Source organism: Schistocerca cancellata, chromosome 10 (assembly GCF_023864275.1).
Source record: "Schistocerca cancellata isolate TAMUIC-IGC-003103 chromosome 10, iqSchCanc2.1, whole genome shotgun sequence".
NCBI classification, from domain to species: Eukaryota; Metazoa; Arthropoda; class Insecta; order Orthoptera; family Acrididae; genus Schistocerca; species Schistocerca cancellata.
In genome coordinates, this window is record NC_064635.1 from 90,445,048 (window position 1) to 90,464,918 (window position 19,871).

At 46.3% G+C, this 19,871-nt stretch overlaps 1 protein-coding gene across 1 annotated transcript in view; it reads right to left on the reverse strand.

The window, feature by feature from the left end:
- LOC126106770 (peroxidase-like) overlaps positions 1 to 19,871 on the reverse strand; it is a 195,578-nt gene that overhangs the window by 142,743 nt on the left and 32,964 nt on the right. The window contains exon 2 of the mRNA XM_049913148.1: positions 15,311 to 15,444. Coding sequence (XP_049769105.1) covers positions 15,311 to 15,443 — 133 coding nt within the window. The 5' untranslated portion in view covers position 15,444. The remainder of the gene's footprint in view (positions 1 to 15,310; positions 15,445 to 19,871) is intronic.

The window sequence follows — 19,871 nt, forward strand, 5'->3', positions numbered from 1 at the left end:
AAAGTAGACTCGCTATGGCAAAAAAGGCATCTCTGGCCAAGAGAAGTCTACTAATATCAAATACCGGCCTTAATTTGAGGAAGAAATTTCTGAGGATGTACGTCTGGAGTACAGCATTGTATGGTAGTGGAACATGGACTGTGGGAAAACCGGAACAGAAGAGAATCGAAGCATTTGAGATGTGGTGCTATAGACGAATGTTGAAAGTTAGGTGGACTGATAAGGTAAGGAATGAGGAGGTCCTACGCAGAATCGGAGAGGAGAGGAATATGTGGAAAACACTGGTAAGGAGAAGGGACAGGATGATAGGACATCTGCTAAGACATGAGGGAATGACTTCCATGGTACTAGAGGGAGCGGTAGAGGACAAAAACTGTAGAGGAAGTCAGAGATTGGAATACGTCAAGCAAATAATTGAGAATGTAGGTTGCAAGTGCTACTCTGAGATTAAGAGTTTAGCACAGGAAAGGAATTCGTGGCGGGCCGCATCAAACCAGTCAGTAGACTGATGACGAAAAAAAAAATCCTGCATAATAACAAACTATACGTACCAAAAAATGTTTTCTTTCACTATTTGTGTAAAAATTTACATTTCGGCTCTTGTATAGAAGGTGATTCGGTGAGGATGTTACAAACTTTCAGGGATGGTGGAGATGGGTAAACGTATCACATTGAGGTAAGGGACGCTGGTCCGGAAATGACTGAGTCGAAAGTTAAAAACGAGAATCGTTCTGATACCTCTGACAGTGTAAATGTTCTGCTACTAGTTCCATGCCTTCCGTATTTTGAAACCTAGGAGCATGGACCAAATCAAGGAAAAAACTCTAGCTTTACGAGCTATGAGTACTTGTTCATGTTTCCTACTATGAAACACGTTTCGTCTACTGAACAAGAGCACATAGCTCCTTAGGTACAGATTTTAGAGCCCATGTTTACCACACATTTTTCACGGTCCATCCTCTATAGAACATGATTTTGTGAAAACTCCCACACTCATAGTGAAGTATTTTTGTCAATGAATAATTGAGTAATAAAACAAGCTGCAGCGGACGGTCAACTTAAACGGGAAGGGGTATGGCCAAGGAAGCAAATTACGCTGAAGAGCCAAAGAACATGGTACACCTGCCTAATATCGTACAGGGCCCGCGCGAGCACGCAGAAGTGCCGCAACACGACGTGCCATGGACTTGGGTAACTATGAATCCTGCAGGGCTGCCCATAAATCCGTAACAATACCAGGGGATGGAGATCTCTTCTCAACAGCATGTTGCAAGGCATTCCAGATATGCCTAAGAATTGTCATGTCTGAGGAGTTTGGTGGCATGCGGAAGTGATCCTGGAGCCACTCTGCAGCAATTCTGGACGTTAGGGGTGTCGCATTGCCCAAGTCCATTGGAATGCACAATGGATATGAATGGATGCAGGTGATCAGACAGGATGCTTACGTACATGTCACCTGTCAGAGTCGAATCAGGGGTCCCATATCACTCCAACTGCACCCCCCCTCCTACGCCATTACAGGGCCTCCACTACCTTGAACAGCCCCTACTGACATGCTGGTTCCGTCAATTCATGAGGTTGTCTCCATACCTGTAAACGTCCATCCGCTCAATGCAATTCGAAAGGAGACTCGTCCGATCAGGCAACATGTTTCCAGTCATCAACAGCCCAAAGTCAGTGTTGACGGGACCAGACAAGCCTTAAAGCTTAGTGTCGTGCAGTCATCAAGGGTACACGAGTGGGCCTTCGGCTCCAAAAGCCCATATCGATGATGTTTCGTTGAATGGTTCGCACGCTGACACTTGTTGATGGCCCAGCATTGAAATCTGTATCAATTTGCGGATGGGTTGCACTTCTGTCACGTTGAACGATTCTCTTCAGTCGTCATTGACCCCGGTCTTGTAAAAATCTTTTTTCGGCATCGGCGATGTCGGAGATTTGATGTCTTACCAGATTCCTGATATTTATGGTACACTCGTGAAATGGTCGTACTGGAAAATCCTCACTTCATCGCCACATTGGAGATGCTATGCTCCATCGCACGTGCGCCAACTGTAACATCAAGTTGAAACACGCTTTTATCTTGATAAGTTGCCATTGTAGAAGCAGTAACCGATCTAACAACTGCCCGCATCTCGTGGTCGTGCGGTAGCGTTCTCGCTTCCCACGCCCGGGTTCCCGGGTTCGATTCCCGGCGGGGTCAGGGATTTTCTCTGCCTCGTGATGGCTGGGTGTTGTGTGCTGTCCTTAGGTTAGTTAGGTTTAAGTAGTTCTAAGTTCTAGGGGACTGATGACCATAGATGTTGAGTCCCATAGTGCTCAGAGCCATTTGAACCATTTTTTGATCTAACAACTGCGCCAGACACTAGTCTTACGTAGGCGTTGCCGCCCTCAGCGTCATATTTTGCCTGTTTACATATCTCTGTGCTTGAATATGCATTCCTATACGAGTTTCTTGGACACTTCAGTGTAGGATCTCTGATGTTCTAAACAGAAGAAACGCAGACACCCTTTTCTTTAATATCTTTGGAACAAATTGACATACTGTTGGAATTTTGGGCGGTAGCGTAAGCCATTGTTTTCTCAACAGATCTTGGCGCGCGTTTTACACCAGATGACAGAGCAGCAATGAATGAAGTAAGATTGTCGTCTGAGCAACGCAGAGTCATGTTGAAGTGGAACTGGAAGCACGAAAACATGATTGAGGTATAGCAGCAATGGCGTTATACTGGAAGTCGCCGGTACTGTTCAGTGGGTGCGGGAAAGTCTGACCTACCAAAGCCACCAAGTCCAGCTTCCTGTGCTGCCGTTTTGCTACATTTTACTATGTAACCTCAAAAATCTGTGAAGCAGGGCGCACGTGAAAGCGGAGTAAGCCGATCCAGCGTGCGACGGATTCTGTAGGCTGCAAAGTGGAAAATGTACATTCCAAGACGACCCGGATCGAAGGATGGAGTACTGCCAGTGGTTTGAAGGCACGCTTCACGAAGATGAACGGTTTTCCAGGATGATTATCTGGTTTGACGAAGCGCATTTCGAACTGAACGGTACTGTAAACCGTCACAGCTGCGTGTACTGAGCTCCTGATATTCCTCACGTTCACGTGGACAAGTATGTTAATCTACCGGGCGTTAATGTGTGGAGTGGTCTGTCATAGCGTGGTTTGCTTGGGCCATTCTTCTTTGAAGGTCCCGTAACTGGCGAGGTATATCTTCATATGCTGCAGACATCGATTCTACCTGCCGTTCGAGAGGTGTTTGGAAATGAAAGATTTTACCTACAACAAGATGGCGCCTCACTACCACAGAGATGCCAGAACCTAGTTGTATGAAAATCTACCTGGACGACGGACAGGTCGAAGAGGAACTCTTGGGTACCCACCACGGCATCCAGACCACATACCTTTTGACTTCTACCTATGGGGGAAACTTGAAAAATGAGCTTTGTCAATAGAAGCCAGCTACGCTGAACAAGCTACGAGGAACTATCGAGGAGCCCTGTGCGGCTGTCACACCGGCAGCGCTGACAGCCGTCAGCCATAGTTCGGTCAGCAGTTCAGCGGCATTGATGTTTTGTCTGCTAATGAGGGTCACTTTGAGCACATAAAAGAACCTTCCCCCGTGCAAGAATTGCAACGGTATGTCATTCTGTTCCATTAATATTGACTGTCAGTGAATGCCTACATTCTTCTGGACCCCTCTGTACGTAAGCTATTTATCATATAGTACCAGCTGCAGACAGAGGAGTATTCGCTCACGATTCCGTAAGTGGGCAAAGAGACTACGGCGGATTCCCTGAACGCGACGCGTACATCTACGACTGGAGCTATGGAACAGAGAATGTGATGTGTACAAAGATCTAAATCTAAAAAAAAAGTAATTTTCATTCCTAAAAAGATCTGCAGTACTGACCATAATTTTATTCTGCTTAGGTTCTTCAGACTTCTAACATTTTCGAAGCTTTTTCACGTGTATTTTCGTCTTCATGGGCTGCAACTCGACAATTTTTTATTTTTACGATCTTTGTCTGTATTGTATGTCAACCGGGGGCCTAGAAACGACGGAGATTCTCCGTCCCCGCCGCAGCCGCAGTGGTCCACAACGCCACAATGACTACCGCAGTCCACCCATCCGCCGCCCAACACCGAACCCAGGGTTATTGTGCGGTTCGGTCTTCGGTGGACCCCCCCCCCTCCCCCCCCCCCCCCCCCCAGGAACGCCTCACGCCAGACGAGTGTAGAGTAATGGTGGTGTACGCGTACGTGGAGAACTTGTTTGCGCAGCAATCGCCGACATAGTGTAGCTGAGGTGGAATAAGGGGAACCAGCCCGCAATCGCCGTGGTAGATGGAAAACCGCCTAAAAGCCATCCACAGACTGGACCGCTCACCGGACCTCGGCTCAAGTCGGCCGCGCGGATTCGTGGCGGGGACCAAGCGCTCCTTCCCGCCCGGAAATCCGTGCGTTAGACCGCACGGCCAATCGGGCGGGCTTTTGTATATATTACTTCTCATGTCGCATAATTATTCTCGTCGATGTATCACATTTCTGAAATTCTTAGCTCTATCACTGTGCTGATGAACCACAATAAAATGTTAACACAAAAATTTTATTGTTGTTTAAAATAACTTCAATAAAATGAAATGTGTGGCTAGGGCATCCCGACAGGTAGACCAGTCTCCTGGAGCAAGTCTTTTTAGTTGATACCACTTTTGCTACATGCTCGTCGATGGGAATGAGATGACGATTATGAAGACAACACAATACCCAGTCCCTGAGCAGAGAAAATCTCCGACCCAGCTAGGAATCGAACCCGGGCCCCATTGCATGGCATTCTATCGCGCTGACCACTTTGCTCTTACTTGTTTTTTTTTTTTTTTTTTTTTTTTGGAAATTCCATTTTTATCGTTATTGTTCGTTGCTTTTGTTCCGGGCGGACGTTCCATTACACACGTTGGACTTCATCATTGATCCATTAACTCAGTTTTTTAATACAGAGGTCTGCTAATCCTCTCACCGAACACGCTGAGCTACCGTGGCGGCACCACTCAACTATCGAGGTGGACACAACTTCAATGAAGAGAGAAGTTGCAGCATTAGAAAATTGTAGCGAAATGCAGGACGATCTGCAGCGGATAGGCACTTGGTGCAGGGAGTGGCAACTGACCCTTAACATAGACAAATGTAATGTATTGCGAATACATAGAAAGAATGATCCTTTATCGTATGATTATATGATAGCGGAACAAACACTGGTAGCAGTTACTTCTGTAAAATATCTGGGAGTATGCGTGCGGAATGATTTGAAGTGGAATGATCATATAAAATTAATTGTTGGTAAGGCAGTACAGGTCCTTAGAAAATGTAGTCCATCAACAAAGGAGGTGGCTTACAAAACACTCGTTCGACCTATACTTGAGTATTGCTCATTAGTGTGGGATCCGTACCAGATCGGGTTGACAGAGGAGATAGAGAAGATCCAAAGAAGAGCGGCGCGTTTCGTCACAGGGTTATTTGGTAACCGTGATAGCGTTACGGAGATGTTTAGCAAACTCAAGTGGCAGACTCTGCAAGAGAGGCGCTCTGCATCGTGGTGTAGCTTGCTTGCCAGGTTTCGAGAGGGTGCGTTTCTGGATGAGGTATCGAATATATTGCTTCCCCCTACTTATACCTCCCGAGGAGATCACGAATGTAAAATTAGAGAGATTCGAGTGCGCACGGAGGCTTTCAGACAGTCGTTCTTCCCGCGAACCATACGCGACTGGAACAGGAAAGGGAGGTAATGACAGTGGCACGTAAAGTGCCCTTCGCCACACACCGTTGGGTGGCTTGCGGAGTATAAATGTAGATGTAGATGTAGATGTAGAATTCCAACAGCCATTCCACAAAAGCGCTGCAATCGCCTGGGATGACAGGCATGTAGATGAGAAGTAGGGCTTCACTTTAGAGAGGTACATCGCACTTCTGTATGAATCGCCAGTAACCAAAACCGAAGGGTGATCGCCTATTCAGTAGTAAATGGTATACATTCTTTCATATTCGTATTGGTCTGAGCAGTTCTCAGACGAATTCCTTTTAAACGATACATTAAGAATAGTGTTTCAGCGGTCGGGTGATAGTATGTATCCAACATTGGTTCACAGCTTTGGAAGCTGTTCGCTTACTTGAAAAAGAACGCAACCACAAAGCCCGAGCCGGCCGCGGTGGCCGTGCGGTTCTAGGCGCTGCAGTTCGAAACCGCGGGACTTCTACGGTCGCAGGTTCGAATCCTGCCTCGGGCATGGCTGTGTGTGATGTCCTTAGGTTAGTTAGGTTTAAGTAGTTCTAAGTTCTAGGGGACTGATGACCTGAGATGTTAAGTCCCATAGTGCTCAGAGCCATTTGAACAAAGCCTGATTTCTCATTTTCTAGCTAAAGTTTCTCCTTGTGGGATGCAAATGTAGGAGAGCCGTTTTATTCTGATGAACCAAAACATTATGACCACTGCTCAGCGCGTGTTCACAGCATTGGTTCACAGCTTTGGAAGCAGTCCGCTTACTTGAAAAAGAACGCAACCACAATGCCTGATCTCTCCTTTTCTAGCCAACTTTTCTCCTTGTGCGATGCAAATTAGAAGAGCCGTTATATTCTGATGAATCAAACCATTATGACCACTGCCCAGCGCGAGGCTGAAAGCTTCCAGGGGTTGTTGCGGGCACGTGACGTTGTAAGGAAAGAATGTAAACGAAGGAGAGGCGAATGGGCCCTAATTATAGGGAAGATACGGGCTGCAAATCTGCATCTACATCTACATACATACTCCGCAATCCACCATACGGTGTGTGGCTGAGGGTACCTCGTACCACAACTAGCTCTTTTCTCCCTTTTCCACTCCCAAACAGATCGAGGGAAAAATGACTGCCTATATGTCTCTGTACGAGACCTAATGTCTATCTTATCTTTGTAGTCTTTCCGCGAAATATAAGTTGGCGACAGTAAAATTGTACTGCAGTCAGCCTCAAATGCTGGTTCTCTAAATTTCCTCAGTAGCGATTCACCAAAAGAACGCCTCCTTTCCTCCAGAGACTCCCACCCGAGTTCCTGAAGCATTTCCGTAACACTCGCGTGATGATCAAACCCACCTGTAACAAATCTAGCAGCCCACCTCTGAATTGCTTCTATGTCCTCCCACAATCCGACCTGATAGGGACCCCAAACGCTCGAACAGTACTCAAGAATAGGTCGTATTAGTGTTTTATAAGCGGTCTCCTTTACAGATGAACCACATCTACCCAAAATTCTACCAATGAACTGAAGACGACTATCCGCCTTCCCCAAAACTGCCATTACATGCTTGTCCCACTTCATACCGCTCTGCAATGTTACGCCCAAATATTTAATCGATGAGACTGTGTCTAGCGCTATGCTACTAATGGAGTATTCAAACATTAGGGGATTCTTTTTCCTATTCATCTGCATTAATTTACATTTATCTACACTACTGGCTATTAAAATTGCTACACCAAGAAGAAATGCAGAAGATAAACGGGTATTCATTGAAGAAATATATTATACTAGAACTGACATGTGATTACATTTTCACACTATTTGAGTGCATAGATCCTGAGAAATCAGTACCCAGAACAAAAAACTCTAGCCGTAATAACGGCCTTGATACGCCTGGGCATTGAGTCAAACAGAGCTTGAATGGCGTGAACAGGTACAGCTGCCTATGCAGCTTCAACACGATACCACAGTTCATCAAGAGCAGTGACTGGCGTATTGTGACGAGCCAGTTGCTCGGCTACCATTGTCCAGACGTTTTCAATTGGTGAGAGATGTGGAGAATGTGCGGGCCAGGGCAGCAGTCGAACATTTTCTGTATCCAGAAAGGCCAGTACAGGACCTGCAACTTGCGGTCGTGCATTATCCTGCTGAAATGTAGGGTTTCGCAGGGATCGAATGAAGGGTAGAGCCACGGGTCGTAACACATCTGAAATGTAACGTCCACTGTTCAAAGTGCCGTCAATGCGAACAAGAGGAGACCGAGACGTGTAACCAATGGCACCCCATACCATCACGCCGGGTGATACGCCAGTATGGCGATGACGAATACACGCTTCCATTGTGCGTTCACCGCGATGTCGCCAAACACGGATGCGACCATCATGATGCTGTAAACAGAACTTGGATTCATCCGAAAAAATCACGTTTTGCCATTCGTGCACCCAGGTTCGTCATTGAGTACACCATCGCAGGCGCTCCTGTCTGTGATGCAGCGTCAAGGGTAACCGCAGCCATGGTCTCCGAGCTGATAGTCCATGCTGCTGCAAACGTCGTCGAACTGTTCGTGCAGATGGTTGTCGTCTTGCAAACGTCCCCATCTGTTAACTCAGGGATCGAGACGTGGTTGCATGATCTGTTACAGCCATGCGGATAAGATGCCTGTCATCTCGACAGCTAGTTATAAGAGGCCGTTGGCATCCAGCACGGCGTTCCGTATTACCCTCCTGAACCCACCGATTCCATATTCTGCTAACATTGGATCTCGACCAACGTAAGGAGTAATGTCGCGATACGATAAACCGCAATCGCGATAGGCTACAATCCGACATTTATCAAAGTCGGAAACGTGATGGTACGCATTTCTCCTCCTTACACGAGGCATCACAACAACGTTTCACCAGGCAATGCCGATCAACTGCTGCTTGTGTATGAGAAATCGGTTGGAAACTTTCCTCATGTCAGCACGTTGCAGGTGTCGTCACCGGCGCCAACCTTGTGTGAAAGCTCTGGAAAGCTAATCATTTGCATATCACAGCATCTTCTTCCTGTCGGTTAAATTTCGCGTCTGTTGCACATCATCTTCGTGGTGTAGCAATTTTAATGGCCAGTAGTGTATATTTAGAGTTAGCTGCCATTCTTTACACCAATCACAAATCCTGTCCAAGTCATCTCGTATCCTCCTACAGACGCTCGACGACGACACCTTCCCGTACACCACAGCATCATCAGAAAACATTGCTATCCACCCTATCCCAAAGATCATTTATGTAGATAGAAAACAACAGCGGACCTACCACACTTCCCTGGGCACTCCAGGTGATACCCTCACCTCCGATGAACACTCATCGTCGAGGACAAATGCGGAAATCTGCTGATATAAGCGGGTTTGACAAAGGGCACGTTGTTGTGGCGCTGCGGCTGGAAACGTGAATCTCTGAAGCGGCGAAGCTGGTCGCCTGTTGGCGTACTGCTGTCGTGAGCTCCAATGGAAAGTGCTTGAAGGACGGTGAAATAACGAGTAGGCCGTGTGGTATTGGACGGCCAGGTGTCATCACAAAACGCAGAGGTCGGAGGATCGCCCAATGTGTAATCCAGGATAGGCAGATCTGACGACAATGCCGGTTCAGGCACAAGCGTTTTTGGGGACACCGTTCAAAGGCCATTATTGAAAATGGAGCTCCACATCACGCGACCCTTACGTGTTCCCGTGTTGACCCAACGACATTGTAAGTTATAACTGCAGAGAGCACAATATCACTGAGTTTACACCGTGGATGAATAGGAACGTGTCGCCTGTCGAGTGAATCACATTTCTTGTTGCACCAGGGCGATGGCTTGGTCGCCACACGGCGTCATCTAGGCGAATGGCTGTACGAAACATGCATACTTGCTCCGGACACTGCGAGAGGGCTGTACAAGCAATGATCACACGCACGGCACAGCGGACACACCAGGAACCGCGGTGTTGGCCGTCGAATGGCGCTCGCTAGCTGCGCAGCATTTGTGCACCGCCGCCGTCAGTGTCAGCCAGTTTGCCGTGGCATACGGAGCTCCATCGCAGTCTTTAACACTGGTAGCATGCCGCGACAGCGTGGACGTGAACCGTATGTGCAGTTGACGGACTGTGAGCGAGGGCGTATAGTGGGCATGCGTGAGGCCGGGTGGACGTACCGCCGAATTGCTCAACACGTGGGGCATGAGGTCTCCACAGTACATCGATGTTGTCGCCAGTGGTCGGCGGAAGGTGCACGTGCCCGTCGACCTGGGACCGGACCGCAGCGACGCACGGATGCACGCCAAGACCGTAGGATCCTACGCAGTGCCGTAGGGGACCGCACCGCCACTTCCCAGCAAATTAGGACACTGTTGCTCCTGGGGTATCGGCGAGGACCATTCGCAACCGTCTCCATGAAGCTGGGCTACGATCCCGCACACCGTTAGGCCGTCTTCCGCTCACGCCCCAACATCGTGCAGCCCGCCACCAGTGGTGTCGCGACAGGCGTGAATGGAGGGACGAATGGAGACGTGTCGTCTTTAGCGATGAGAGTCGCTTCTGCCTTGGTGCCAATGATGGTCGTATGCGTGTTTGGCGCCGTGCAGGTGAGCGCCACAATCAGGACTGCATACGACCGAGGCACACAGGGCCAACACCCGGCATCATGGTGTAGGGAGAGATCTCCTACACTGGCCGTACACCACTGGTGATCGTCGAGGAGACACTGAATAGTGCACGGTACATCCAAACCGTCATCGAACCCATCGTTCTACCATTCCTAGACCAGCAAGGGAACTTGCTGTTCCAACAGGACAATGCACGTCCGCATGTATCCCGTGCCACCCAACGTGCTCTAGAAGGTGTAAGTCAACTACCCTGGCCAGCAAGATCTCCGGATTTGTCCCCCATTGAGCATGTTTGGGACTGGATGAAGCGTCGTCTCACGCAGTCTGCACGTCCAGCACGAACGCTGGTCCAACTGAGGCGCCAGGTGGAAATGTCATGGCAAGCCGTTCCACAGGCCTACATCCAGCATCTCTACGATCGTCTCCATGGGAGAATAGCAGCCTGCATTGCTGCGAAAGGTGGATATACACTGTACTAGTGCCGACATTGTGCATGCTCTGTTGCCTGTGTCTATGTGCCTGTGGTTCTGTCAGTGTGATCATGTGATGTATCTGACCCCAGGAATGTGTCAATAAAGTTTCCCCTTCCTGCGACAATGAATTCACGGTGTTCTTATTTCAATTTCCAGGAGTGTATATCGCAGTAACGCTGGCTAGTCACACTGCACGCCCATGGTCCTTGAACGCGAACTTGTTGAAAAAGAATGAGCCAATGATGAACGTAGCTGTGAAGCCACACTGCACGGTGGCTCGTTCACCATACAGAGGAACTTCATGCGTAGTGACTGGAGATGAAGATCCCCACACTCGCCAATTCTGTGTGTTCCCCTCACCCGTCAGAGGAAAATAAGCTTCGTCTGTCCACAGGATGGTCCAGGTCCACACCTCGTCAACTTCAATCCTTGCGAGAAAGTGGAGAGCGAAGCCAACACGTCGTCGTGCGTCCTGTAGTGCAAGCTGCTGTACAATACAGATCTTGTACAGATAGCATTTGAGAACAATGCAAAGCATCTTCCATACAGTGAACCTCGGATGTTCAGCTGTTGTGACACATCACGCGCACTACCTGACGATCGTGAATTGCGCGCAAGGTTGTCTGCCACAGCGATAGTGATTTCATCAACCACCTGTGGCGCACCCGGTCGTCGACCTCTTCCCTCAGCGACATCCAGTTCTCCAGTTGATTCGAACTCGTTCACCATGCTCCGCACAGCAGGCGATATTCTGGAAGTGCAATTGCAGCATTACTGGTTTTTTTTATTATTATAGTGCTTCACCAATAATGCCCTGCTCCTTTTGTCCAAGCTCATGTCGACATGTCAACAAGCGCACCGCGGCTGGTCACGTGTGTGAGGCTATGAATAGTGATGACTAATCACGGCACTCGGTGGCCATGATTGGAAGTGGACGGTGGCGCTGTGATGCATGAAAATTATGCACCCCATTCTCTGAAAATTAATGCTACCAAGTTTGGTACTCGTATGGTAATCCGTTTACGTGTTATCAAGTGTTAAATAGCGAAGTTTAATTATAACCACACAGCATATACGAGGGCATGCAAGAAAAAACATCGCTTCTTGATTTTTGTATGCAAAAACTCTTAAAGTTTTTAAAATCAAACAACGCTATTTATATACTACATCTTTTACTTCGTATCTGTACAGGGTGTTACAAAAAGGTACCGCTAAACTTTCAGGAAACATTCCTCAGACACAAAGAAAGAAAATATGTTATGTGGACATGTGTCCGGAAACGCTTACTTTCCATGTTAGAGCTCATTTTATTACTTCTCTTCAAATCACATTAATCGCGGAATGGAAACACACAGCAACAGAACGTACCAGCGTGACTTCAAACACTTTGTTACAGGAAATGTTAAAAATGCCCTCCGTTAGCGAGGATACATGCATCCATCCTCCGTCGCATGGAATCCATGACGTGCTGATGCAGCCCTGGAGAATGGCGTATTGTATCACAGCCGTCCACAATACGAGCACGAAGAGTCTCTACATTTGGTACCGGGGTTGCGTAGACAAGAGCTTTCAAATGCCCCCATAAATGAAAGTCAAGAGGGTTGAGGCCAGGAGAGCGTGGAGGCCATGGAATTGGTCCGCCTCTACCAATCCATCGGTCACTGAATCTGTTGCTGAGAAGCGTACGAACACTTCGACTGAAATGTGCAGGAGCTCCATCGTGCATGAACCACATGTTGTGTCGTACTTGTAAAGGCACATGTTCTAGCAGCACAGGTAGAGTATTCCGTATGAGCGTAGGTGGAAGGACATGGGGCCCAATCAAGACATCACCAACAATGCCTGCCCAAACGTTCACAGAAAATCTGTGTTGATGACGTGATTGCACAATTGCGTGGGGATTCTCGTCAGCCCACACATGTTGATTGTGAAAATTTACAATTTGATCACGTTGGAATGAAGCCTCATCCGTAAAGAGAACATTTGCACTGAAATGAGGATTGACACATTGTCGGATGAACCATTCGCAGAAGTGTACCCGTGGAGGCCAATAGCTGCTGATAGTGCCTGCACACGCTGTACATGGTACGGAAACAACTGGTTCTCCCGTAGCACTCTCCATACAGTGACGTGGTCAACGTTACCTTGTACAGCAGCAACTTCTCTGACGCTGACATTAGGGTTATCGTCAACTGCACGAAGAATTGCCTCGTCCATTGCAGGTGTCCTCGTCGTTCTAGGTCTCCCCAGTCGCGAGTCATAGGCTGGAATGTTCCGTGCTCCCTAAGACGCCGATCAACTGCTTCGAACGTCTTCCTGTCGGGACACCTTCGTTCTGGAAATCTGTCTCGATACAAACGTACCGCGCCACGGCTATTGCCCCGTGCAAATCCATACATCAAATGGGCATCTGCCAACTCCGCATCTGTAAACATTGCACTGACTGCAAAACCACGTTCGTGATGAACACTAACCTGTTGATGCTACGTACTGATGTGCTTGATGCTAGTACTGTAGAGCAATGAGTCGCATGTCAACACAAGCACCGAAGTCAACATTACCTTCCTTCAATTGGTCCAACTGGCGGTGAATCGAGGAAGTACAGTACATACTGACGAAACTAAAATGAGCTCTAACTTGGAAATTAAGCGTTTCCGGACACATGTCCACATAACACCTTTTCTTTATTTGTGTGTGAGGAATATCTCCTGAAAGTTTGGCCGTACCTTTTTGTAACACCCTGTATATTTGCAGCACCCTATCGCTAGAATTACAGCAAGTAACATGGTGGTGTGTAACGCAACTACAGCGCTTTAGAAACAGTGTGCTGTAATCGAGTTTCGATTTCGGAGACCTCGTCCACACATGGAGCACCCTCTCCTTCAGCACGGCAGTGCAACACTAAACATGGACGCTCCGCCATCTGCAACAATCCGACGCCTTGGATTCATTGTCATCGATCATCCTCCTTACAGTCCCGACATGGCCCCACCGGATTTTCATCTGTTTCCAAAACTTAAAGAATACTTTCGTGGACTTCACTTTGATAGTGATTAAACGGAGCAAACAGAGGTGTCATGTGGCTCCATCGATAAAGAGAAACATTTTACAGTGACCGTATTAATAAAGTGCTCTCGTTCGGAGAAATGTGTTCATCACCATGGCGACTGTCTTGAGAAATAAATATACAGACATAAAGAATAGAGATGTAAAATGTTAATAAAGTTTTATTTAAAAAGCTTTAACAGTTTTCGCATAAAAATTTATGTTGCATTATTTTTCAGCATGCCCTCTCGTTAGCGGTGCCCGACAACCAACGAAGGGCAACAGGGCAATCCCACGGCCAATCGGCGCTCGTGGCGCCAAGTTTCCATAGTTTCAAAATGGCGCGTTGTTGACCTACACAACATTGGTAATTTTGTTTCCTACTGGCATCAGCTATCCAGGGTTAAAATTTCGTGACACAATTTCTTCCCACCATATATATATATCAGGGTGCGTCAGTATCCAACAGTGTGTGCTGTTGTAATTATCGTATGGCAGTGAAACTTTAATATTCTAATGCACTAATGCGGAACCAATTTACATTGGAAGGAAATTAGTTCCAGTTTTAGCCACCAGGTGAAAATCTGGCATTGTGAATGCAAGGAAGATGTATAGAAATGTTTCCTTATGTAATGAATTAGGAGCCAAATGTGGGCAGAAAAGTCAAACAAGCTGTAATTTTGACTTTATTATTAACTGCCACTTCACAATTTCTACAATATGACCACCGGAGATATCAACAAAATGTTGTACAGTAAGAGAGGCTGCCATAAGATAATTACAACTCACACACTGAACCTCTGTAAGTACCTTCACTTTAATTATACCCACCAAGTGTGTATATAAACATATTCACACACACGCGCACACACACAAACACACACACCTAACCTCTGTATATGTGTGCGTCTGCGTGTGTGTGCTTGTAATAATGCTTCTGTAATTATATTTCCATCACAATGCATTATTTTTTCCTGTAATTATAACTTAAACTAATAATGCAAACCACTTTACCACATTATTGAACCTCATTTTTGTCATCATATCGGCTGTCATAATCTGTGCTGTGACTGTAGACGCCCACTACTATTTGTACTACAAATGATTCATTGACCTAATAAGTAGTTCTTTTCAACATATCAATTGAAACGGCTCGATAATGTAAGCCTTTCAATAGAAACTACTAATGGTTGTCAATCTAATGCTGCCAATAACTCCATTTTTCTACTCTTTCCCTTAAGGTATACTTAAGATGCCACTTTTACACAAGCCAAGTACTATGACCAAATGTGCCCAATGAAATGCATTCTGTTAGGTTACTAGACAAATCATCCGGGTCTCGCCATGAACAATAGCAGATGAGTCCTTTTTTCCTAATACTACTATGGCAGATGGTAGGTCTACTCACTCCTGGTGAGGCGCAGCTGGCAGGGTTTGCCCTCATATACGGAGAGTGGCACCACATTGGGCCCACACCCATCCCCCACGACGGCAGCCGGAAGCATGCACAGTGGCAACAGCATCAGACGCACTATCAGCATGCTGTAGGAACACAAATACAGCACACTGTGAGTCATTATTTGAGAAGTCAGGTGGTAGGTTAGTTAATAAGCTAACTAGTAGATTAGTTAGTAGGTTAGTTAGTTAGTAGATTGGCTAGTTGATAAGTATTTAGCCAGTTAATAGGTTAGTTAGGCCATTAGTTAGTAGGTTAGTTAGTTGGTCAGTTACTAGGCTAGTGGCAAGTTAGAACCTTTGTGAGTTGGCTGGCTGGTTAGTTAGTTAGTTACTTGCATGCCTTGTTAAACATGCCACAACTTTCTATGGTGTGGAACAAATAATTGGTTTTACAGGTAATATACATTTTCTATGAGAAAAGACGTACATGCTGGCCCTTTAAATAACTTGATTCTTACTTTAATTCTAATCTGCTACTCAGTTTAATAAGTGTAATTTAAAAACTGAAATACTGAGTACTGATGTTCGCAATAATATTTGTTTTATACTTTGTTGTGAACCAGCTGTTGGTTTTTTACACCATCCTCACACAATGAAAAACTCAAGCATAGATATACAGGGCGTAACAGGTAAAAGTGCAGATATGTTTATATGTGTTACCTTAATATGTACACACATCAGTATGTTGGTTTTTTTTTCTGTGACGAACAGTCATTCCACAAACACGTCACATAATTTACTACCTAATGTTTTCTGCTTGGTCGTAACTGCGCACAAAGTGGACTATACCCGTCGGTATAGACTACCTGTCTTGCAAGCACACATCCACACTTTAACACCTCACTTGCTGGCCAGGGGAAAATAATCATTGACTTGCTCTTGCCACTCGTACTTGGATGTATCAACCAACCTAAATGTGTACTACTGCTAATAGCCACAATTATTTGTCTGCAAACGAGGTAAATACTGATTTAACGTTGTTCAGTACTCCGTCCTCAGTCGCCAATAGAAATATCAACATTTATACCTTTTACACCCTCTGTAGTTGTAAAAGGTCACATATCTTTGCAAAAACTATCTTTTTGTATCTAAAAACTGTCGCTGGTGTTCTGTGAACTATCTGTCTAGTCTCGTTATCTGAGGTTGGCCTAAAAAGCCAAAAGCCACGTCACAATGAACTATAAATAAATGTTATCATGGGACATTAATACCTTGTATTTCAGTTTTTAATATTTGTATGGTCCTGCAAGTAGCGACGGAATACTCCATAAACATAATAAACCTACCACCCCACTCCCAAACACTCGCATTACATTAAGAAATTCATCTATCAAGCAGAAGAAGTTATAGAACGATATAATTCGTTTATTTTTAAAATTGTCTTCGTTGTCTGCCAGCACTTTTAATTCAGATTGGGAGGTGCTTACATATTTTTATGGTTGGATATTTTGCTTCTTTCTGCTCCAGAGTTAAGTTAGGTAGTGAATATTGGGGTCTACTATTATTTCCAAATTTTCAATCATCCTTCACAGTAAACTCCGTAAGAGATTAAACTTATAGGGACGCTGTTGCTACTATGCTATGTTCTCTATCCCAGACACCATCCTTACAGCAGTTTTCTCTGCTATGAATACATTCTGTGTGTATGTGTCTGATAAAAGTAGTCCACATGGTGTTAATGAATTGGAAGTATGCAAACTAATCACATCAAAAAAAGTTTTGCATCACCCCCAGTTCCCAAAACTCCTGAAGATAGATGTTGACTGTGGATATTGTATCACAGACACAGTCACTTTGACTGTTCAGAGGTGTCACTAAACCTGCCCGAAGATGTAAACAACCATGCATGAGCAGCGCCTATTAGTCGGAGGGGGTCCGAGAGCCGATCAGTTCCAGTCATTTCATCAGGAAGGAGGTACACGGCTCGCGTTGTCTGTAGTTCAATCATGCCTAGACGGTCAATACCGCGGTTCGATCGCGTCCGCATTGTTATTTTGTGCTAGGATGGGCTCTCAACCAGGGAAATGTCCGTGCGTCTCGGACTGAACGAAAGTAATGTTGTTTGGACATAGAGGAGATACAGGGAGACAGGAACTGTCGATGACACAAAGGCTACTACCGCAGTGGATGACCACTACCTACGGATTATGGCTCGGGGGAACCCTGACAGCAGCACCACCATGTCGAATAATGCTTTTCGTGCAGCCACAGGACGTCATGTTACGACTCGCAATAGGCTGCATGATGTGCAGCTTCACTCCCGACGTCCATGACGAGGTCCATCTTTGCAACCACGACACCATGCAGCGCGGTACAGATGGGCCCAACAACATGCCGAATGGACCGCTCAGGATTGGCATCATGTGCTCTTCACCGATGAGTGTCGCATATGCCTTGAACCATTCAGTCGTCGGAGACGTGTTTGGAGGCAACCCGGTCAGGCTAAACGCCTTAGACACACTTTCCAACGAGTGCAGCAAGGCGGAGGTTCCCTGCTGTTTTGGGGTGGCATTATGTGGGGCCGACGTATGCCGCTCGTGGTCATGGAAGGCGCCATAACGGCTGTACGATACGTGAATGCCATCCTCCGACCGACAGTGCAACCACATCGACAGCATATTGGAGAGACATTCGGCTTCATGGACGACAATTCGCACCCCCATCGTGCACATCTTGTGAATGACTTCCTTCAGACATGAACCCTATCGAACATACCTGGGATAGATTGAAAAGGACATACACTCCCCCTCCCTCCCCCCCCCCCCCACACACACACACATACACATACACACACACTACCTTCTAGTACCAAACTGACAGACCTTGATGCCTCAGGATATGAGCTATCATCCAATCCGTTCTTCTAGTCATGTTATGCCACAAATTTCTTTTTCCCACGTTCGCTTCAGTACCTCCTCATCTGTTACTACGCTCGCATCCTAAATTAAAGCGAGTGATATTAAAGTAGAAACACTGCAAAGAATTCAGAATGTAAACAACTTAAACATGTGTAACCATAGACAAAAATCTTAATCGTTTCTTCCAACTTAACGGATTTGCACGCACATTCCGACAGCTGATTAATGTGCTTGCTATGGAGTGTGATCCCCTTTGGTAGCAATATGGGCCTGACAACGACGGAGCATGCTGTGAATAATTATCAGTCTCGTGTCGAGGCAATAGCGCACATTCTTCCTGCAGAGCTGCTCGCAGGTCTTGGAGAGTGCTTGGTGGATGCTGACGGGATGCAAGCCATCTCCCTAGTGCAGCCCAGACATGCTCTACGGGATTCAAATTGGGAGAGCGAGCAGGCCACGCCATGCGTTCAGTATCTTCTAAGAAAACATCAACTACCTGTGCTCTGTTAGGTAGAGTATTATCGTCTATCAATACGAAGCTTGGGCCCACAGCACCTCGCAACAACCGCAAATGAGGTCCCAAGATCTCATCACGATATCTGACAGCAGTTAAACCTTGCCAATTAACCCATACAATGTCATGAATAGAGGTTCGAGTGATAAACACGATCCCTATGTACACCGTCAGGGATCCTCCTTGAATCGGTGTTTTTCCACAGTGTTTGGGTCCCGAAATCGTGTTCCGCGTTCCCTCCAGTTGCGAATCCATCGAGAATCACTCTCCAAACTAAACGGCACTCGTCTGCGGAAACAACATTTGTCCACTGTTCGACCGCTCCACTCTAGACATTCTCTTCTGTGAAGACGCGTCAAAGGTAGACATACAGCAGGTCTCCGACAATAGAGGCCACTTTCCGAAGCCTTCTGTATATCGTTTGCCTCTATACAACACGTCCAGTCGATGCTGCGAACTCACATGCCGGTTGCCAAGGAGTACTAAGGCGGTACTGTTGTATTCTTACAGCCAAATGATGGTCCTCTCTTCTGATGTCATACGTGGTCGGCCATGTCATGGTCTTCGGGATACAGTTTTAGTCCGTATAAACTGTCGCCACATCCGAGAAACAACAGAACGATTCACACTAAGCTATCTGGCCGTATCACTTTGCGGCTGTCCTGCTTCCGTTATCTCTATAGCTCTCCGCCACAGAGAATTTGGTAGGCATCTTCTCTGCGTCATACTGCACCGTTTGTGACTGTGTACACAGCGATTGTGGATGTGGGACTATGCGGCAAACACTACCTCGTTTCACAGATACCCTTATGCCATCGTTGGCATGATTGTCCATTAAGCAGAATGCCATCTTCCGTGCAGAACAAGATCGTACGGACATCTGGTTGACAGTCTATATGATTATGTCTTGAATTAGACACAGGACGGGGAAATAACGGTTTGTTGCTTTAATTTTGGACACCAGTGTAGATCTTCAGCGTTCATCAATGGAGCCGCATATAAAAAATTTCTATAATCCACGTTTCACTTCCATACAAGATTATACTCCAGATAAATATGTCCAGAAAATACTTCCTAGCATTCAAATTTATATTAGCATTTAATAAATTCCGATTTTTTAGAAATGCTTTTCTTGCTAT